Consider the following 21416-nt stretch of genomic DNA (forward strand, 5'->3'; position numbering starts at 1 on the left):
CCCTCTGCCTTCCCTTGGGTCACTGGGGATGGAGGCAGCTGTGACACAAACCTGGCATCACTTCTGCTCCTGCAGCCACGGGAGGAGCCAGGTGGTGCAGGGATCATCAGGGAAGGATCCACAGCACCTCTGCAAGCTGCAGCTGAGCCCCTCTCAGCACACTCCTGCTAGGGCAGGGCTGCAGCAGCACCTGCAGCTCTGAAAGGCCCCAGGGCAGGAATTCCACCAGAGCTGAGCTACAAAAGGTGCTGTGAGTGATTCTGAGCCCCTTTTCTGTGCACAGACCAGGAGAAGCAGACAAGGGTTGTCATGAACCTCATCTAAATGCTTTCAAACCCATTTTAAGATGTTGTGATTCCTGACAGTGCCTTAGAACTCAGGCACAGCGCTGGTTTTAAAGATTCTCCACCTCCCAGAGAAGGAGGAGGCACAGAGGGGGCAAAGGATGAGTGAGGTGAACACACAGACACAAGAGAGGACCAGGAGTTTTATTTGAACACAGTAAGGGGAGTACAGCAGCAGAACTCCTTGAGTCCATCTGGCTTCACATGGTATCAGTTGGTGGCTCGGGGTTGTTCCATCAGGAATCCATGCCCAGTTTCAGGAGGCTGAATCCATCCCTGCAGTGCCTGTTGCCACCCCAGGCTGGCTCCTGCTGCTGAGCTGCTCAGTTCTCATACTTGTGCTTGATGTGCTTCCACAGTTTCTGCGTGCAAAACAAGCAGGGGGAAAAAAAAATCAAGATGTCTGAGGCAGCTTATAGTGGGGTTTGAATAACAGAACCCAAAATGCAAATTATCCTACTGGGGAGGTGGGGATGGAGTCCTGTACTGGATCTGGGGGACACAGGGATACACATGGGGACTCCTGGCTTCTAATGTGGACAGGGAGAAAGTGCAGAGATTCCCCTTCCCCTGTTCTGCTCTGGATTAGTGGCCCAGAGACACTGCCTCGAACTCCCACCCACACTGGAGAGGGCAGTTCTGCTCCTGCACATAAGGGATGCACAGAACACTCATGGAATGGGTTGGAATGGACCCTAAAGCTCATCCAGTGCCACCCCTGCCATGGCAGGGACACCTCCCACTGTCCCAGGCTGCTCCCAGCCCCAGTGTCCAGCCTGGCCTTGGGCACTGCCAGGGATCCAGGGGCAGCCACAGCTGCTCTGGGCACCCTGTGCCAGGGCCTGCCCACCCTGCCAGGGAACAATTCCCGAGATCCCATCCATCCCTGCCTTCTGGCACTGGGAAGCCATTCCCGCTTTTCCTGTCACTTCAGGTTCTTGTCCAAAATCTTTTTCTCATCTCCTGGAGCCTCTGTATGCCCTGAGGGGACTCCAAGGTCTCCCCAAGCCTGCCTCGCTATCCCGCAGTCATTATCCCGTCACTGCTGTACTTAGGAACCTAAGGACGCCTTGACCCCCAAGGTTCACGCTGGGGACACCCAAGGCCACCAGCCCTTATCCCCTTCCTGTGCCGCGGTCAGATGAGCCAAGCCGGGGCCTGCAGAGCACAAAGCAGTTCCTTATCCTCCTCCCGCTGCCCCTGCCTTGCACGGCCCTTCCCAGCGGCCAGAGAAGCCCAAGGACACCCCAAGCGCGGACCGCCGAGCGCCACGACAGCCGCGGAGCCCCTCGGGGGCGGCCGAGCCGCGCTGACCCTCAGCGAGCCCTGAGGCCGAGCCGCGGGCCCGGGGCTGCCGGGGCGGGGCCCAGCGGGACCGGCCTGACCTTCAGCGCTGGGCCCGCGCCCGGGCGGCCCCGGCCGCGCCTTACCCAGCCCTTACCCCTTCGTTGAGGTGCTCGAAGAGCGCGTCCGCGCCCTGGTCGAAGGCGCGCTCGAAGAGCACCGCGCCCAGCATGATGGACAGCGCGAACGTGGAGCTGCGGCGGAACAGCGACTCGTACACCCGCCGCAGCAGCACCATCTTGCCCGCGTGCTCTGCGCCTGCGCCGCGCCGCCAGGGCTGCTGGGGGATGTAGGCGGTGCTCCGTTATTTATACGGAGTGCGCGTGCCCGTGGGGCATGCTGGGGGTTGTAGGCTGCGCTTTGTGCCGTTTGCGACCTGCGCATGCGCTGTTGCCGTAAGGTGTTGTGGGAGTTGTAGGCAGCGCTGCGCGGGCCTGGCCAGAGGTGAGTGTGGCGGGGGTACCGGGCGGCCCTGTGAGGGGTCCCGGTGAGGCTCCGCTCGTCCCGTCCCTCCCGCTTTGTCCTCAGCGGCCTCCGCTGGGCAGCCCCGGGGCTGTGCGGTGAAACCGGCCCGGCCGGGGCTGGGGCGGGACCCAGGCGGGGCTGGGGCCGGGGGGCGGCGGGGCGGGAGGGCTGAGGGGGCAGAGACACCCCAGCCCTGCCCTGCCCTGCCCTGCCCTGCCCTCCCTGCCCGGGTGTGACAGGGACAGGAAGGAGGCTGCGGTCACTGCCCTCAGCTGACCCCCGGAAGGTGGGTGGGACGCGATTTGGGGTGGTTTTTGGGGTGTTTTCTGCAGTTTGGGGTTGCAAAAGGAGATTGGTGTCAGTGTCGGGGGAGTGGGAGAGGGTTATGGGGCTCATGAATCCTGGAACGGTTGGGTTGGAAGGGACCTGAAGCCCATCCAGTGCCACCCCTGCCGTGGCAGGGACACCTCCCACTGTCCCAGGCTGCTCCAGCCCCAGTGTCCAGCCTGGCCTTGGGCACTGCCAGGGATCCAGGGGCAGCCTGTGCCAGGGCCAGAGGTAAATTTGGATTTAGGAAGGCAGAACACAGAGGGGCAGGACAAGGGAATCCTTACACTGAGGCTGTTTCCCCACAGGGCTGTTGCTAAACAAGTATCCATGAAGTTCCAGAGCAGGCCCTCAAGTGACTGTTCTTGCTCTGTTGTTTTGTCCCACCCGCTCAGAAGTAGCACAAGGTCTGGCTGCAGAGGAATTTCTCCTGATTTATTAATATTTTTTTTCCCTCATGCAATGACTGTGGGGACATGTGGGATTTTTCTGGGTTAAGACAAGACCTCTGCTTGTTCTGGATGCCTGGAAGGTGCCTGGCACATTCCTGTGTTGTGTTATCCCTTTGGAACCCCAGAATATCCTGAGCTGGAAGGGACCCACAGGATCATCCAGCCCAGACCCCCAACAACCCCATCCTGTCCATCCCTGGCAGTGCTGCCCAAAGGCTCCTGGAGCTCTGGCAGCCTCGGGGCCGTGCCCATTCCCTGGGCAGCCTGGGCAGTGCCAGCACCCTCTGGGGGAAGAACCTTGCCCTGAGCTCAGCCTGAGCTGCCCTGGCCCAGCTCCAGCCATGCCCTGGGTTCTGACTCTGGTCACCACAGAGCAGAGCTCAGAAAAACCTAATTTTTATTTTTCAAATGTAACTGCTCTGGATTATCTAACACAAATCCCTCAGCTGCCCATTAATTGCTGCCACCAGGATGGTTTGTGTGTGGTGGGATTGGTGTTGATCCCAAATCAAGCTCTGGATTCCCAGTGGAAGCTGTCCCCACCTGTGGCAGGGACTGGGATGAGATGAGCTTTAAGGTCCCTTCCAACCCAACCATTCCATGATTCTCTGACAGCACACAGGGAATGGCTCCCAGTGCCAGAAGGCAGGGCTGGATGGGATATTGGGAATTGGGAATTGTTCCCTGGCAGGGTGGGCAGGCCCTGGCACAGGGTGCCCACCCTGGATCCCTGGCAGTGCCCAAGGCCAGGCTGGACACTGGGGCTGGAGCAGCCTGGGGCAGTGGGAGGTGTCCCTGCCATGGCAGGGGTGGCACTGGATGGGCTTTAATGTCCCTCCAACCCAAACCATTCCATGATTCCATGTTTCCTCTGGGTGGAATGGAAAGCAGCATCTGTGCCTCTGCCATTGGGAAGGTGCTGGCAGACTCTGCTGCCATCCCAGGTCTCCCTGCAGATCTGGGCCCGTTTAAATTGGCAGCTGAGTATCAGCAGGCTGACACTTGGATTTAATTACCTCACGTCTGCCTGGGTATCCGAAGTGGCTGCAATGGCCCCGAGCCCGGGCTGTGGGACGGCAGGAATTGAGGTCAGGGCCCGGCAGCAGCTCCCGGGGCCGCTGTGGAGACACAGCCACCGAGGAGTCTGTGCCCCTTCCCGGTCACCTTCCTGCCTCTGCCCGGGGAAACGCCCCCAGGGGCAGAGATAGAATCTGCAGCTGACAGAGCGCCGTGGAGAGCTCTGGCAGCAGCTGGAGCAGGGAAATGTGGCATGGGGATGGTGCCCGGGGTGTCTCAGCTAGAGTTGTCCCAGACTCCTCTCTGTCACCTTCGAGGTGCCTCACACCAGGGTGTTGCTCACCCAGCAGACACAGCACAGCATTGCTGTTACACTTTCATACAACATAAAGCCCTGGGTTGTTGGAGTTTTGTGGGTTTTTTTTTTATTTTATTTTAATTTGCATTTATTCAGGAAGACTTTTAAGCTGGCACAAAGCCTGGCTGGAAGCATTTATGGCTGCGGTGGGCCCAGGTCTGAGTGCCCTGATTCAGTTGCAAATCGGGGGCTGGAGATGCTGAGTGGAAACGGCCAGGCTGAGGCAGCTCTTTGTAGAACAGCTACATTTACTTTATTCCATAATGACTGAGATGGATTTAATTAGGAGCCATCTCTGTTTTCAGCTGAATAATGCTCTTTGTTTACTGCTGGAGCCGTTTGGGGAGATGGAAATAGGCTGGTGCTGCTCAGAAGCAGCTTCTGACTCCTCTGGACTCACAGAGTGCTGGGAAGTGCTGCTGTTGCAGAGAGTTGGCATCCATGCAGTGGAATCCTTGAAAAGATGGGGATGAGTGTTGGGTGTAATCGCTGAAGGGGAAAGTCTCAGGGAGGATCTGATACCTCTCTAATTGCTTTTTACAATCCCTCCGTCCCCTGCAATGGGAATTGCTCAGAGAATTTGGGAGAATTTGGGAGCAGGCAGCTGTGGGATGTGGGATCTGGAGTCTGCAGGAGCTTTCTGCCCTGGTTGTTGGGGGAGGAGGGGGAAGGAGCTCCTGCAATTATTGCTGTTGGAGTGATGAAAGGGAAAGTTTGAAATACGATTTCAAAGGCTGGCTGCTGCTGGGCTTCCGCAGGCAGAATTCCCTGGGAGATCTCTGCAAACTTGTGTGGGACCACTGCAGAATCTCATTTGTTTTCCCTGTCTGCAGCATTCTCTTCTGCAGAGATGGAGTGCAGGAGCCAGCAGCTGAGACAGGGAGATTTCTGTGTCACCAGGAACTTTGGGAGACTATGGAATAGCATGTGGAACAGGGATTTTTCAGTGTTTAAAAGCTTTGTTCCCCCTGAATTCCAGCAGCTTCACCACAGTGCTGCAAACCTGCACAACTCAGGGATGCAAACCTGCAAAACTCAGGGATGCAGAGGATGAGGGAATTTGTGGCTCCATGCTCATTAAGCAGTGCTTGGGTTTGGATTCTTGGGCTGGAGGAGAAGATTTCAGACCTCAAGCCCTGCAGAGCTGGGTCAGGATCAGCCCAGGGCATGGGGGATTTGGGGCCCAAGGAAGGAACCTCAAAGGGATTCCAGTTCACTTGGAATATCTGAACATTTTACCTTCAGTGTGGAGGTTTTCAATCCAATATTAAAAATCTCAGAAGGTTTTCCCATGGAATGCAGCTTTGCTTTAACTTGTGGTGTGAGGCCTCAGAGATTTGCAGGGGTTTGATTTTGAAGCACAGTTCCTGGGAGCAGGGGAGGGAGGGGAATGTGGTGCTGTGCTCCTGCTGGGATGGATGTCTGGCAGGAGGCTTGGCAGCCCTGCCTGAGCTGGGCACACCGGGCTCTGAGGGGTTTCCTGGTGCTCTGCTCTTCGTGCTGAGCCAGGGGAATCAGCCAGGGGGCTGTGATTGATTCTGGAGCCATTTTATTTATGAAATCTTTATTTCTTTGCTGGTCTCTGTGCCACTTTTTAAATGCATTCAGCTGTCAAAGTGTCAAAACGTGGAGAATTGCTTTAGGAGTTTATCTCCCAGTCCATCCATCTTTGCCATTCACCAGGTACCTCTGTATCCCTCAGGAGAGAGCTTGCAGCTCCTTCAGGGTGTTTGTTGCACCTCCAGCAGGGACATCTGATGGGGACAGGTGCCTGAAGGATAAAACACAAGCTGATCTCACCTGCACTGACAGTGGCAGGCCCAGCACAGGTGGGAGCTCCCAAATTCTCTTGTGATCTTAGTGCTGTACTCAGAGCAGACACACCTTGGTGCCCATAGGCTGGGGAGGATGAGGAGAGCAATCCATGGAAAAAACAGGTGGCTCAGTGGATTGTAGAAAATACATCATGTAGTGTTTGTAATGCAGCTGCCCACCAGGACAGGTGAGATCAGCTTCTGTTTTGAGGACAAAATGAGCTTCACTGAGTTTCTTCCTTACCTTCCAGAGGTGGACACTGGGGAGTTTCCTTTCTCTTTTGTATCAGCTTGTGGAGGTTGTGGTCAAAGGTCCCCAGGACCTCCAGCTCCTCCTGTTTGCACCTTGGGTGGTTTGTGCTGCACCTTGGGTGGTTTGTGCTGCACCTTGGGTGGTTTGTGCTGCACCTTGGAGGCTTTGTGCTGCACCTTGGGTGGTTTGTGTGCACCTTGGGTGGTTTGTGCTGCACCTTGGGTGGTTTGTGCTGCACCTTGGGTGGTTTGTGCTGCACCTTGGAGGGTTTGTGCTGCACCTTGGATGCTTTGTGCTGCACCTTCTCTGCAGCCTGTGGCTCTGTTTCCTGTGCTCTGAGCTCGGGGAAGGAAATCTTTCCAGCAGAGCTGTTGTTGCTTTGGGTGACAGAGATAAATGCAGATCAGGCCTTTTCTCCCATGTACAGGCAGCAGATCCTGCCCCAGCAGGCTGTGATGGACAAGGGTACAAACTGTTGGGTCTCACCTCTTTCTCTGCCTGCCAGCCCTGAGTGATTTGAGTTCCCCTCCTTTGGAAGCAGGCACTGTAAATCCTGGATCCTCCATTCCCATGGCTGGACGCCCAGGAGCTGCCTGATGACCCCAGGACTTGCTGATGCTGTTTTGCCAGGAGAGAGATGGGCAAAAGGTACTTCTGTGACTACTGTGACAGGTCCTTCCAGGACAACCTGCACAACAGGAAGAAACACCTCAATGGAGTGCAGCATCTGCGGGCCAAGAGAGTCTGGTACGACTTATTCCGAGGTGGGTGCTCCCAGCTTCTGCCACTGCCTTCCTGGGATGGATGGGGAGGATGAGGAAGAGAAAATAAATCAGCACTGATGGTTTAACACTCTGTGTGCCAGCAATTTGAGCATGTGATGCTGCTGGATCAGGCAGTCTCAGAGGTGAAACCCTCTTGTGTGGCTCTGACTTGTCTCAGCACACAGTTCCAGGTGTGTTGGTGCCAGCCTGAGGAGTGCAGTGGGAATGGGCTAAACTGGCTGTGAAACCATTGCCTGTGTGTCCCTCTGCTTCCTTCTGCTCCCTGACCAGTTTGGGACTGGACATGATGGGATTTTCTGTGCCAAGGATCTTTACCTGGGTTCATCCCTTGTCTCCCCAGATGCTGCTGCCATCCTGCAGGAAGAGCAAACCAAGAAACCTTGTCGGAAGTTTCTGCAAACAGGTGAGGAGGTCTGAGGTGGAAAGAAGTGCCTGGGCTCGAGCAGCTCCTTGCAGAGCCAGCCCAGGGCTGGAGGGAGGGGCTTGGGCCTGTGTCTGGCATCCAGGTGTGATGGAGCCTGGCTTTGCTTGCACAAGAACCTCCTCTGGGTGGTTCTCATGGGACTCTGGCTCTTCCTGGAATTATTAAAGTTGGAAAAGACCTTTAAGATCACCGAGTCCAAATGTCAGTACAGCACCACCATGTTCATCATTAAACCATGTCCCTAGGTGTCACATCCACAGACTTTTTTGAGCACTTCCAGGAGTGGTGACTTGGGCAGCCCATTCCAATGCTTTACAACCCATTCTGTGAAGAAATATTTCCTAATATCCAATCTAGAGAATTTTGAAACTGAATTTCCAACTCTCACTATTTCATTCCAGGACAGTGTGATTTTGGGTCCAACTGCAGATTTTCCCACATGACAGAGCAGGACCTGGAGAAGCTGAGTGCCCAGGTTCAAGGTGAGTCCTCCAACAAGGCAATGCCTGAGGGTCTCCTTGCAGGGGGAGTTGCTGCAGGGGGTGTGAGGGCTTGTGCAGGCTGTCATCCCTTGCTGCCTGCACAGAGCCAGCCAATCCCTCCTGCTTCCCAGTGCTGTGTGAGCCTGGAAGTGCTGCAGTTTGTCATATGCTCCCTGCTCTCAAGCTGCTGGCACAGACACAAACCTGGAGCTGAGCAGTGCTGCTACCACTTGGCAGCAAGAGTTTGGAGTGGCCTTCCTGAGCCCTCGGGGTTTTGTTCAGTCAGGGAATAAAAACTGTCAGCAGCAGAGGGCACTGGTACATCACATCCCCTTTAATTTATGGATTTGATTTCCCCCCACCTTGCTGCTATTACCAGGGAGCTGCTGCTGCCACCCGTGGGAAGAGCTGGTGGGAAGAGCTGTCCTGTGAAAGGGGTCCTGGATCCAGAAACAGCCTCTGCTTGGGTGGCTTTGGATGGAAGTGAAGTGTGGGCAGAGGGTGGATGGCAGCTGCTCCCTGCTGGGAGCCTGCAGAGCACTTCTGAACTCTCTCATTCTGGGACTACCATTCTTGGAGCTACTTTTCTTTCAGGGAAAAGAGGTGGTAGCTCTGTTTTCTCCACTGGAGTCATTACTTTAGTGGGTAAAGAAAATCACAGAATCACAGACTGGGCTGGGTGGGAAGGGATCTTAGAGCTCATCTCACTCCACCCCTGTCATGGGCAGGGACACCTTCCCCTAGACCAGGTTACTGCAAGCCCCATCCAGCCTGGCCTTGGACACTGCCAGGGAGTGTGAGTGAGGTGTTGGTGAGAACTTGTGGAATGGTTGAAATCCCCACTGGAGATCATCTAATCCTCACCATGCTGCAAGCAGGGTGAACTCAAGCAGGGTGCTCAGGGCTACATCCAGTGTGTTTCAAATATCTCAAAGCTGGGGACTCTGTGGGTGACCTCATCCAGTGTTTGACTAGGTTCATAAAAAAGTGTAATTTTTAAAATATTTCAATAGAAATTCCTGATGAAAATTCCCATATTTTGGGTTGTGCCCATTGTCTCAGTAGTGGGGAGCCCAGCAGTGGGTGCAGCACCCAGATCTGGTCTGACAGTGTGGAGCAGAGGAGGATTCCTTCCCCAGGCTGGTGTCCCAGTGCAGCCCAGCTTGGAGCAGCTCCTATGCTCAAGCTGGGTGCTCAGGGCCACATCCAGTGTGTTTCAAATATCTCAAGGCTGGAGACTCTGTGGATGACCTGATCCAGGGTTTGACTAGATTTATAATAAAAATGTGGAATTTTTTAAGTATTTAAATAGAAATTCCTGATGAAAATTCCCATATTTTGGGTTGTGCCCATTGTCTCCGTAGCGGGGAGCCCAGCAGTGGGTGCAGCACCCAGATCTGGTCTGACAGTGTGGAGCAGAGGAGGATTCCTTCCCCAGGCTGGTGTCCCAGTGCAGCCCAGCTTGCAGCAGCTCCCATGCCCACACCCTCTCTGCAGCCAGCTGTTGTTTTGCCTGGAGTCTGGCAAAGCCAGGCTGAGGTGTTGGAAGTGTGGGATGTGACAGGGGGGTGTGCGTGGGGCAGAGCCTCTCCTGGCCCTCCCAGGGATCCCGTTTAGGGAAGGAGAGCTCAGGGGGAGGCAGGCAGGCACACAGAGCTATTCCAGGTCGTGCTGAGTCAGGGAGAGCCCCCGAGGTGACTCTGAATCAATCTCTGAGCGCTGCTGGCAGTCAATAAAGCCACGGTGGGGAGGGAGTGCTCCAGCCCTTCCCACAGCCACCTTCCAGCCAGAGCCTGTGCCTGACCCCCTCTGCTGGGCTCCCCAGGGTGCACAGAGTGGCAGCACAGGCACCTCTGGCATTTCCAGGCGCTGGCTGCTCTGCAGGAGCAGTGGGAGCTCTCTGGAGCGGAGCAGGGAGGGCTGGCAGCTCCTCGGCGCTCGGGCAGCTTTCCTTGCCAATTACACTTGTTATTGAGTATTGACTTGTGTCAAATGGGTCGGTGTAAGTGCAGGATTGGCTGCTGAGAGCCAATTCCAGGGAGATTACTGGGAAACCTTGCATTTGTGCTCCTGAGTCAAACATTTCATTTACCAATTAGCCCTGAAGGAGCGATGGCCAGGGGACAGGGGGTGCTTGGTTGAAGAGTTCAGTCCTGCTCACCTCTCTCATGGTGAGGTTTCCTCCATCACACAGCTCTGATCAGACAGTTTGGAGGGATTTAGGGTAGGGGTAGGAAAAGGCTCAGCAGGATTTGGTGGAGGAGAGGGACAGCCTGTAACAGACAGGATGGAAGGAGCAGACACTGTCATGAGGACATCCCAGCACTCCTCCAGCTGCCAAAGCACCCTTGTCTCAGGTGCTGGGGGTGAGGAGGGCAGAGTTGAGGGCAAGCTTGTAGTGGCAGGGTGTGTAATTCACACAGGATCCTCCATCAGTAATATCCCACATGCATTCCCACTCAGGATCTCTGAGCCATGAGCCAGCAGGATTGGAGCAATCTGGACCAGGCTGCCTCTCACTGACCCAGCTGGGAGATTTTGGCAGCTTTGGAGCCAAAGGTTATCAAGGATTTGAGATGAGCTGAGAGGCTGGAAGCTCCAGAGCTTTCCCAAGCCTGGGGGGACCCTGCTGGGGGTGGCCAGGCTGGTGGGGGATGCTTTCCTGGTGGGCCCACAGTGCTGCTTAACCCCCTTTCCTCAGCTCTGGTGCAGGCAAAGCCTTGTCTGACTTTTTTTTTAACCCATCTAAACCGTGATGACACTTTTTTTATCATGTAAATATTGAACCTGTCCCTGAGTCCCTGTGAGTATTTGGCATTGGTAGCTCTGTGTCCGTGAACTCACCTTGATAATGAAGTATTTTTATCACAGCCAAAGGAAACGTAACATTATCCTTAACATTTGGCCCTTTTAATGCTGGGAGTTCACCCTGTAGTTTGTGTAAGTTTTGTGGGTTAAGTAGGAAAATTTCTGGATGATTCCATGTTCTAGAACAGCTTGGAGCCTGGCCTACTTTAGCATCAGCATCTCTGCACCCTGTAGAATATCCTCATCAAGAAGCAACAGTTTACACCTTCAGCAGGGAGGGAGCTCATATTCCCAGCTGTTCCCCCATCAAAGCATTAGCCTTCTGCATCTGCTGCATCATTCATCAGCCAGACACTTGCAGGCTGTCATTTTAAGTACAGTCATGTCAGGAAAAGTCACTGTCAAATTGCCATCTCCTTGCTCAGAGTTATTGGCTCCCCGCTAATCCGTGTCCCTGGTGCAGGCAGGATCGACCTGCCTGGGCTCTGGTGGCTCTAACCAGAGGAGGGCACAGCTGGGGAGGGTTTGCAGGGTGTCCATGAGGTTGCAGGGGTCTGAGGGCCCTGCTGGGGTGGCTGGAGTTCACTGGTTTAACTGGGCAGGGAGCAGGAGTGCTCACCCTGGGCTGCAGGGCTGTCACTTGTTTGGCTGCTCTGATTGCAGGGGCTCTTCCGCCTCATCTCAGCCTGCTCTGGTGCTGGTCTTGTGCTCTGGAGGAGCTGGGCTTCCACATCATCCACCAGGGAGGCAGCTGAGGGATTTCGTGTGCATCTCTTTGCTGGTGGGAGCTGAGGGATTCCCTGTGCATTGCCTTGCTGGGTGACCCCCAGCAAATATTGGCAGGTTCCATCTCACACAGCAGTGCCTTTGTTGAGAATAAAACCCATGAGGAGAGAAGATAAATGTGGACCCTGCTCTGGCATCATTAGAGGCACTTCACAACTGCAGATGCTCTTTCAATTGGCTGTAATCAGACTTGAAGCAAACATCACAGTGAGGAGGAGGAGGAAGGGGGAAGCACCTTCACATCTGTCCAGCTGCACAGGCATGTGTGTGGAGCAAGGGCTGGTAAAGACCTTCCAGAGCTGCTTCTTGGAATAGCTGTTGGCATTCAGGGAGTATTTCCAGTTTCAGGGTGCATTTGGTGGTCCCTGGATGGGATGTGTGTGCTCCTGAGGGACATGGACATCATCAAGGTGGGCAGAGCTGGAGACCTGCCTGTCCCTGCTGCCACATTTCTGAGCCTGAGGTTTGGGCTGCTCTGGAGCAGCAGCTCTGGAGCTGTGAGAGCAGGGAGACAGCTGGATGTCTTTCTGATGTGGATATCTGGGGCCTTATTTGGGGCAGTGCAAATCCAGAGTGGATCCACAGCATCCAGTGAACTTTTCTGGCTGGGACCATGAGTTGTGGCTACTCCATTCCTGCTGTGGTACCTTGGAGCTCCCTGCTCTGAACAGAGAAGCTTGGACTGCTCATGCTCTGTTCTCTGTTGGGGCTGGGAGCTGGATGAAGAGGAAATCACAGTGGTACAGAGAGGTGGGAGAGATTCTCCATGATTTTCTTCCCTGCCCCATTGAAGCTTCTCACAGACACTCCTTGTCTGTCCCCTTGCTGAGGTGGGATGTGCTCAGGAGGTGGAAGAACATGGAACAAAGGGAAATAAGGTGCTCAAGGTTGCCAGATGAGTCTAACCCTGAGTGTGAGCATTGCCCAGCTCTCCAGGCTGAGCTTCTTGCCTGCCCATCTCCCCACCTGGCCAGCTGGTTGAGCTGACCCCAGGTAGCTCTGATCCCTGGGAACAGCTGTGAGAGACTGGGACATTGCTGTCCCAACCTTCTCACTGGGCTCAGAGCAGCAGCCAGACCCCAGCAGGCTTTCTGTGGTGGCACTGGGCACATTGTCACTCCAGCCAGCAGCAGCAGCTGAAAAGGCTGGATGACAAATTATCCATCTGGCTGCTCATTGTGTAGCACATCCCTGCCATCCTGATTTAGTATTCAACAGGCAGATGAATAATTGGTTGCCACCAGTAGGATGAAGTGATCCTTCACTCTGCCCAAGCACTATTAATTTCACACTCTGTCTGCAAAGGTATAATATTTTCCTTAAAGCATGTGACACAGGGTGGGTGGGTGTGGAGCAGGCTCCTGAGGGGCATGGCTGCAGGTGCCTTGATCCCTAAATGGGATCAAGGGTCCCCCAGAGGGATGGATGAGCAGGGCTAAGGGAATGACATGCAGCTGCCTCTGCTTCCTTTTTATTGTCACCAGTATTTGGGTTTCTGAGTTCCCTGCTCTGTTAGGTGGGAAGTTCCCCCTAGGCTGGGATCACTGGGAGTGTGTCCTCACCCTGATGTGCTGGCAGGAGTGTGGCTGTGTCAGGACTCCTGCTAGCCCTGTCCAGCAGCAGCTCCCTCCTGCAGCTGGGGACACTGGGGAGCTTTGCTAACTGGGCAGCTGTGGGTTTGTGCTGCGCTGGCTCTGTGCCCTCCTCCCCAGAGGGTGCCTGTGGCCATCTGCCCACACAGCCCTTCCAGAGTGATTGGAGGGGTTGAAATCTTGATTCAGTAAACAGCAGAGGTTTCCTACTGGTTTCCTTCCTCATTCCTACCCACCATGAGAAACAGAACAAGGAGTAATGGGTTCAGACTGAAAGAGGGGACATTTAGGTTAGGTATAGGTTGGAGTCAATGATCTCTCTTGAACCTGATTGATTCTGTAATTCTGTGATTTATGGAAGAAATCCTTCCCTCTGATGGAATGAGGGTGCCCAGAGAAGCTGTGGCTGCCCCTGGATCCCTGGCAGTGTCCAAGGCCAGGTTGGACAGGGCTGGGAGCAGTCTGGGACAGTGGAAGGTGTCCCTGACTGTGGCAGGGGTGGGACAGGATGAGCTTTGAGATGACTTCCAACCAAACCATTCGGTCGTTCTAAATACAAGAACTTGTCCCCTGGTTCTCTCTGCCCTGGTTCTGCCCCTGGGCTGGTGACAGCTCTGCCTGGGCTGAGCAGGGGCTGGGGACACATCAGGCAGGGAGCTCCTTAAGCAGCCCTGACAGCAGCTCTGGGATGTGTCTGCTGCCGGGAACACGCACCCAGAACCGTTCACACTCCCCGGGCTGCCAAGGCTGCATCGATCCCAACACTGTCCCTGTCATTTCCACCTAACAGGGCAGGGGTGGCAACGTTGCTGCTGCCACTTGGAGGGACACAGCTCTGGAAACAGCTCAGGGCAAGCTGAGGCTGTTCCAGGAAAGGATGAGGGTGATCTGCCCCAGGGGGAGATGTCAGACTCCCCTCAGTGCCCAAACTGCCACCGTGCTGGTTTGGCTCTTGTCCCCTGCTCTGCCTGGCTGCAGCTGTCACCAGGCATCAGATGGCAGGAGGGCACAGGAGGAGGAGGAGGGGCTGCCCAGGCATGGTGCACACTCTCCACCCTGTGAAACTGCAGGGTAATGAGCAGCAGGTTTAATGGAGTGAAAGGACAGGGGTCTGGTGGCCCTTTCTCTCATGGCCCTCCCTCTGATCCAGCCCTTTCTGATCTCAATCTTTCTCTCAAGCAGGAGAGAAGAGGCTGAAGGAGCTGCAGAGGGAGGGAGCAGATATCCCACCGGGCACCATCGAGGACTGGCTGGACAAGAGAGCCCAGAGGCTGAGTGCAGCTCAGAGCAGCAGGTACTGGGTGCTGGGGATATCCAGGTGTGGATGCAAGGGGGATCCCACAGGAGGGCTGGGATAGAGGAGGGTGCAGGGCATCAGAGCTCCCAACACCCCCAGGCAGCACTCATGGGGGGCCTGTGTGTGGGTGCAGCCCTGCCTGCCCCACCAGGGATGTGTGCACAGGGGACACTTTGGGAACAAGGCACAGCAGAGCTGCCCTTGCTCTGTGCAGGGCTCACAGACACACCTGGAAGGACAGAGCTGCTGCTGTGCTGGCTCATTACTGCCCAGGGTTCAGTGTCAGGAGCCTGCTTTCATCTGTTGACAGCTCCCCCATGCCCTGCCTGGCAGGGAGGGTGGAATTGGCTCCTCCTCACAGGATCCATTCAGAGTGGGGCACTGCTGTTTCCTCGCTCACCTGACTGTGCCGCAGGCTTAATGGGATGACATTTGGGCACGTGCCAAATCTCTCTTCTGTTCTTTCTCTGTTTGTTCCCGTCCTCTCCGTGTTTGGACTGGGCAGGAGCTTCCTCCTGGTGCTTGTCTGAGCTTGTTGCTCTGGGATTGTTCTGTCCCTCAGCTCGGCTGCCCTTGGCCTTGCAGAGGTGCCCACATTCCTGTCCCCTGCACTTCACTTGCCCCATTTTGTTTGTCCTGCCTGTGAATCCCTGGAACATGGGATAGATCAGCTCTTATAGAAGATAGCCATCACTATTCTCAGAGGAATTTCCAGACCTTTAAAACTACTTGGTCACACCCAGAGGAATGTTCAGACCTTCAGAAATGGGTCTGTGCTGCCTCCATAGATGCACAAAACAAATTTCCAGGATTGTTGCTCTTTTCCCAGCCTCCCTCTCCCTGCAGGCTCAGAAACCATCTGCTACAGGAATTAAACACCAACTATTGGAACTTCCCTTCCTCTCTCCAGCCTTGCCAACACCTCTCCCAATCATCTTTGTGCTCCCCTTGTGCCCTTCAGCCCCACATTTCATGGGATTGATTTTTACTGATTTCCAAAGGAAATGGTAGAGAATGGATTTCCATTAGAAAAGGGTCCAAAGCCTCAAAGCTTCTGAGATGCCACAAGTTCCATGAGTGTGAAAAAGGGTGGGTAGAGGAGAGGGATCCCATTAACACCTTCAGAAAGGAAATATTCCTGACCTTGCTGGCTGCTGGAGAATCCCTGTGGGACAGCCATTGAAAATGCTCCAGCTGTAGGTAAACCTTTGATAGAGCACTTGTAACTCATGAGACCCCAGGGAATTGAGTACCCAGGCAGCATCCTGGCTATTGATCAGTCCTGCTGCTCAGGAAATGCTCATTAGGTGATGGCTCAACCTTGCAGCATTCCCCGTGTTCCATATCCACCGTGTGCCTGAGCCACAGTGCTGGGGGGAGTGACACCAAATATCCCTGCCCAGAGGGGCTGGTGTGTGTCCTCATGGTCCTGCCTCATCCTGGACTCTGGAGAATCCCCCCTGAGGGGATAAAACCTTGAGCCAAGTGACTTTGCTCTGTGTTAGCTGCCTGGAAAACGCTCCTGGAAAACTACTCCTGTAGCTGGCTCTGGGCCACGGCCCCGCAGGGAGAGGAGGGTGCTGCTTCTCCCCGGGGTTATGTAAAGGAGTTTGATTAGATTTCTTCTGGCATAACAATTAAAAAGATTCATCAGGATCGGAGGTAGAGGCCTGAGAGGCTGCAAGGTTGCTGTCAGGGCTTGTGTGAGAGAACAAATGAGCTTCCTGCACTTGGGAATTAATGGAAAAGGTAGGTTTCCCATGAATTTAAACGTGCCCCGGTCAAACTGGAGGCAAGGGACAGATGGTTCTTGCTCCTGCATTCTTCATCCCAGTGTGGTGTTTGCAGCAGCCTCGAGCAGTAAAGCTGAGGAGAGGGGCAGGGACAGAGTGATTCCCAGGCTGTGGGGTGAGGGAGAAGCCTCTTCCCTCTGAAGGGTCCTCTGGTGCACACACCCCGCTGCTTTGGCAGCTCCTCCGTTTCCGAGGGGTCCTTGTCCTTTGGGAAGTGCACAGCTGGCTTGGGATTTGGGCTGCTTGGAAAGAAACATCTGCTGGGTTTGTTTGTTCTCCCAGCTCAGCTGTGTGAGGAGTGGGGATGGAGGGGCTGGGAGCAGCCCTGCTCCCTGCACCTGGCAGCTGTGCCTGCTGAGCCCCTCTCAGGGGGCTCTGCTGCTCCCCCCAGCCCAGACCCCTCACCTCAGTGATCCCACCTCAGTTTTCACTGGCACACACTGTGTTAGGCTGCCTGGATATGCTGGGAATGGTCACAAACTGTTCTGGTGCTGGATTTGGGATAGGAGGGGTGAATGAACCCATTTGGTGATAGCCAAACCCCTCCTCTGCTGGCCCCTTCTCTTTGGGGGCTGCTGGAGGGGGCACAGGGAAGCCCAGCCCCAGCCTGGCCTTGGTGTCAGACAGACACACTGCTTCTCACCTCATCCCTCTCCATCTCCCCTCACAGTGCTCTTCTTGAGAAACCAGCACCATTCCAGTACCCTCTGGGCTGGCCACCAGTGCAGGAGCTGCCCCCATCCCTGCAGGCCCCCCCGCCCGGGGGGTGGCCAGTGCCCCCCAACCTGCAGTGGGGCTGAGGCACCCCAGAGCCTGCCTGGGGCTGCCTCTGGGAAAGGGACAGGATTATTTATACACGTTTTTATTTCAATAAACCCTCCTCCTGCCTGTTGCAGCCTCCGTGTGTCGTGTTTGTGTTCCTGCTGGCCTGGCAGCCTCCCGTGGGCTGAGCCACTCCCCTGGCTCTGGAATGGGGATCTGTGCTCAGCACAGCTCCAGCCCTGCACAGGGGCTGTCTGTGGTCACCTGGAGCTGGCATTCCCCAGTTCCTGGTGGGATCCATCCCCTCAGATCACTGCTGGCTCTGTGCTGGGCTCTGTGATCCAGGCTGGAGCAGGACCCAGGCTTTTAGAACTGATGTTTCGTTTCCTCGTGTGTTGGTGCCGTGTTTGTCCCTGATAAATTCAGGGTGGGACCTGCCTGGGTCCAGGGGCTGGAGCTCCCAATGGAGAGCCTGGGGAGCTTCCCTCAGCCCTGCTGCTGCTGTGCTGGAGGTGAGGGGCAAGGAGGGAAAATATCCCAAGGTTTCTCCACAGAGAGACTTTGATCCATCTCTCCTTGCTGGTAAAATGTGGGGTGAGGGAGGCCCTTGGCTGTCTCAGGAAGGGAGCAGGGTGCTGCAGCTCCAGGGCAAGGGGGGATCCTGTCCAGCAGCATCCCAGGAGGCAGCTCTGGCAGCAGGTTTGCCCAGGAGGGCTGTGCCCACTGCCAGAGCATTCCAGGTTTGGCTGGGCAGGGAGGTGGTGGGTCCAGATTCATGAAGAGCACGGGCAGGAGCCAGCTGCCTGTGGCCAAATCCTGCCTGGATCGCTCCAGCAGGGCAGGGATGTGATGGCAAATTGTCACAGGAGCGTCAGCCCCGTGCTGGGACGTGGCTCTGACAGGAGCAGGGACTGGATGTGACAGCAGCCTGGAAACAGCCTTGGCTGCAGCCTGGATGAGTTTAGGTCCAACTAGAGAATGTTTTCATCCTTGCAGGCAGGAGCCCTGGGCTTGCTGGAGAGCAGGAGCACAGGGATTGGGCTCGGAGGATGCAGCCCTGTGTCCTGTCCTCACTTCCACCTGCAGGACAGGTGGATTAATAAGGGCACCCAGGTGGCTCCTCTTTGGGAATGGGTGGGAGTCCCTGGAGCAATGGAACCCTGCCCCCAAGGAAATGGGAAGTAGGGACCCCCTAGGGGCTGTGGGATGCTCCAGAGTGGGATCTGGGCCTGCTCTCTCCAAGCTTGGATGTGCATCCCTGTGCTCCAGCCTGGCACAGAGGAACAGTCCTGGGGAATGCTGAGGGGCTCCACTGACTGGGGGGGACAGTGGCTGCTCTGCTGGTGGCAGCCAGGACACACTCCTGGGCACCTTCTGAGGCCACCAGCACCAGCAGATCAAGGAACTCCCACTCCAGTCCCTTCCATGGATTTTTTTCCCCAGTCAACATCCAAATCCTTCCCTGTTCCTCGTGTTGATGGGAGCTGTGCTTTGATCAGCCCCAGGCCTGTCCCTGCTCCGTGTGCTCCAGTCCTGGTGGGATTTCCAGCTGATCCAGGAGGGCTTGTTTTACCCAACACTTCCAAACTTCAGGGCTCCCCAGATCCAGCTTAAATTAGATAGAGTTCTCTGAGGGCAAGCTCTGGAACCCAACTGTAAATGAAAATTCCAGTGTAAAACACGACAGCCACAGCTTTTCCTTGCTCCCAAGGTGGTGAGCTGCTCTGGAAGTAGGAATTCCCAATAAAGGCCGAAAGACAAGAGCAGGAGCATTCCCTGCTGAGCTCCAGCCTGTCCAGGGGGAGGTGAGAGGGGCTGCCAGGGGGGATTCATTAAAGTTGGGCTTTTCCCACAAAAACTGCAGGAATGTAGGCCGACAGTCTGAGCCCGGCATCACCCGCAGGATGTCGTGGATTCATGAGCTCCTAACTCTCAGAGGGGAGGAGGCTGGGAATTGCAGGGTGTGTGTTACAGCAGTGGCAGGAGGTGACAATGCCATGGATCACCGGGGTGGGACACAGCCACTGTGGGCACATCCATGGGAAAAGGCTGCGGGAGGACCCCAAAGCAGGACGGGGCTGTGGCTCCTTCCCACAGGGATGGCTGGAACCCAATCCCAAGGGATGCTGCAGGGATGGACTCACTGTCCCCAGGGTGGGGGTGAGGAGCTGCTGCCCAATAGTGAAGCCCGAGCCAAAGTGCCTTTGCTGGAGCAAGAGCTGGAGTAATTTATCGGGAAGCTTTTAGGGAAATGAGCGGCTGCTGGGCCCCTGCCAAGCGCGGCCCCGCTGGGCTCTGCCCGTGTCCTCTGGCAGCTCTTGCTGGGAGAGGGCAACTGGAGTGGGAATGGGGACAGCATGTGGGCTGGGGTGAGGACAGGACAGAAGGATTGGAATGGGGTAGAGATGGGGTCAAGGATGGGGATTAGGGGAGGGGAGAGGGGCAGGGATGGAAATAAGCGAGGGAATGGGGATGGGACAGATGGGACAGGGATGGGAAGCAGTCAGGGAGGAGGATGGGACAGGGATGGGGATAGAGATGGGATGAGGATGGGACAGCAGTGGGAATGGGGAGAGGGGAAAGGGACAGGGAGAGGAATGTAAATAAGGATGGGAGTGTGACTGAGGAGGGCGTTGGGGATGGAGACAGAGACTGGGACAAGGACAGGGATGGGAATGGGACTGAGACAGGGATAGAGCTGAGCACATCCCACACTTCTTGCAGCACATGAAACAACCATTACCAACTTCTTCCCTTCCTATCCCAAACACTTCCCAGAGCTATGGAATCGCTGCCCTGGCAACCCCCGCTGGGGTTGCCGCCACTTTTGCTCTGTTGTCCCCATGTCCTCGGAACCCATGCAGGGTCCTGTTCCCTCCCACCTCCCCTCTCCCGCAGCAGCCCCCACCTCCCGGCACATTCCCTTTGTTTGTGCTTTTCCTGGCGGTCCCTTAATTGAATTATCCCGGAGCATCTCTGTTGCAGCAGCCGCAGTGATCCGTGGTCGCCTCTGCGGCAGAGCAGGGACGCGGCTGGGACCCCACTCCGGGATCCTGCCTGCCCCGAGATCCTGCCTGCCCCGGGATCCCCCTGCTTCTGGATCCTGCCTGCCCCGGGATCCCCCTGATCCGGGATCCCCCTGCCCCGAGATCCTGCCTGCCCCGGGATCCCCCTGCTTCTGGATCCTGCCTGCCCCGGGATCCCCCTGATCCGGGATCCCCCTGCTCCGGGATCCTGCCTGCCCCGGGATCCCCCTGCTCCGGGATCCCCCTGCTCCGGGATCCTGCCTGCTGCGGGATCCTGCCTGCTCCAGGATCGGGAGCTGCCATTCCAAACCTGCCCCAAGAAATCCGTTCCGCCTATTCCCATTAAAATTAATTGAGCAGCTTTGAAACGCTGAGCTTGGGGGATGGCGTTATTCCTTTTATCTAATTTTTTCTTTTACATTATTGTATTTTCTGGCAAATTAAATTGTCCTCTTTTTTTTTTTCTTCTTCTTCTTTTATGTTTATTCACAGTGTCTATAATAGACCTGGTTAAAAATAAATATATATATATACACACATGTCTCTGAGGCCACGTGGCTCCTTTGGAAATGCCAGTCCATAAAAAATCCAAACTTTCTGCAGGAGATGGATGAAATTTCATTACTGATGCGGAGCCTCCCGCACTTTGCGAGGCAGCCGGAGTGATTTCATTGCCGTGGAGCACTTCCCATTTCCACTTCTCATTTGGACGTTCGCTTCAATTTGTTTGATAAATTAGAGAAGATCAAAAAAAGGCCCCACCCAAACCCCAAATCAGTAAAAGGCCACCAGTTCCTCCTGGCATCCCAAAGATGGGATGTCCCCCCCGTGGTGCTGCAGGGTGGCAATTGCCATGCTGGTGCAGGGAAATGAGTTTTCCCCATGGGAGCACCGGGGAGGTGAAGGTGGGGATGTCCCAGCCCCAGAGTCCTGGGATGGGCTCCTCCTGCCCCGTTCCCAGTGGGAAGTGCCCCATTGTAGGAGCAGCAGCTTTGCCCGATTCTCTCCCGGCCCCAAGCACTTCCTCTGTTTTTATTTATCCCTTTAATCTCTTTGCCATTAAAAATGCATCGCTGGGGGCTCGGGGAATGGGCTCCCACAGTGCACAGAGATGTGAGGCTGTGAGATTCCCAATGTCCCTCAGCCTGGGGGCTCACACCGGGGCCAGCCCCAGAGCTGTAAATCAGGAGTAACAGGGTGCTCCCTGCCATCAGCCTTGGGGCAGGATCCCCAGCTTGGCCCAAGAATTGTGACCCTGTGGAGCCTCTCTGAGCGCCCCAGACACAT

The 21416-nt window shown here is 55.6% G+C and overlaps 2 protein-coding genes across 5 annotated transcripts; one reads left to right on the forward strand and one right to left on the reverse strand.

Annotated features, from left to right (window-relative positions):
• Nucleotides 1-469: 469 nt before the first annotated feature.
• On the reverse strand, nucleotides 470-1992 carry LOC131565841 (cytochrome b-c1 complex subunit 9). Its single transcript, XM_058816908.1, has 2 exons — nucleotides 1786-1992; nucleotides 470-706 (listed from the first exon to the last, which is right to left on the reverse strand). The coding sequence occupies exons 1-2, from the start codon at nucleotides 1924-1926 to the stop codon at nucleotides 668-670; spliced, it is 180 nt and encodes a 59-aa protein (XP_058672891.1). The 5' UTR covers nucleotides 1927-1992; the 3' UTR covers nucleotides 470-667.
• Nucleotides 1993-2034: 42 nt separating this feature from the next.
• On the forward strand, nucleotides 2035-17236 carry ZMAT5 (zinc finger matrin-type 5). Of its 4 annotated transcripts, none has more exons than XM_058816859.1 (6): nucleotides 2035-2132; nucleotides 6916-7138; nucleotides 7500-7562; nucleotides 7985-8065; nucleotides 14434-14545; nucleotides 17012-17236. In XM_058816859.1, the coding sequence occupies exons 2-6, from the start codon at nucleotides 7012-7014 to the stop codon at nucleotides 17139-17141; spliced, it is 513 nt and encodes a 170-aa protein (XP_058672842.1). In that variant the 5' UTR covers nucleotides 2035-2132; nucleotides 6916-7011; the 3' UTR covers nucleotides 17142-17236. The 4 variants fall into 4 exon arrangements, with proteins under 4 accessions (XP_058672842.1, XP_058672843.1, XP_058672840.1 ...); XM_058816860.1 differs by having other exon boundaries at nucleotides 2078-2132; nucleotides 6913-7138; XM_058816857.1 differs by lacking the exon at nucleotides 2035-2132 and adding an exon at nucleotides 2187-2439.
• Nucleotides 17237-21416: the final 4180 nt, after the last annotated feature.

This window comes from Ammospiza caudacuta, chromosome 18 (genome assembly GCF_027887145.1).
Source record: "Ammospiza caudacuta isolate bAmmCau1 chromosome 18, bAmmCau1.pri, whole genome shotgun sequence".
Lineage (NCBI taxonomy): Eukaryota > Metazoa > Chordata > Aves > Passeriformes > Passerellidae > Ammospiza > Ammospiza caudacuta.

Coding starts and splice junctions, on each gene's coding strand:
- LOC131565841 (XM_058816908.1), bottom strand. CDS start 1,926: ATGGTGCTGCTGCGGCGGGTGTACGAGTCGCTGTTCCGCCGCAGCTCC. Junction 707..1,785: donor TCGAGCACCTCAACGAAGGG/GTAAGGGCTGGG, acceptor TTTTGCACGCAG/AAACTGTGGAAGCACATCAA.
- ZMAT5 (XM_058816859.1), top strand. CDS start 7,012: ATGGGCAAAAGGTACTTCTGTGACTACTGTGACAGGTCCTTCCAGGAC. Junction 7,139..7,499: donor CTGGTACGACTTATTCCGAG/GTGGGTGCTCCC, acceptor TTGTCTCCCCAG/ATGCTGCTGCCATCCTGCAG. Junction 14,546..17,011: donor AGTGCAGCTCAGAGCAGCAG/GTACTGGGTGCT, acceptor CTCCCCTCACAG/TGCTCTTCTTGAGAAACCAG.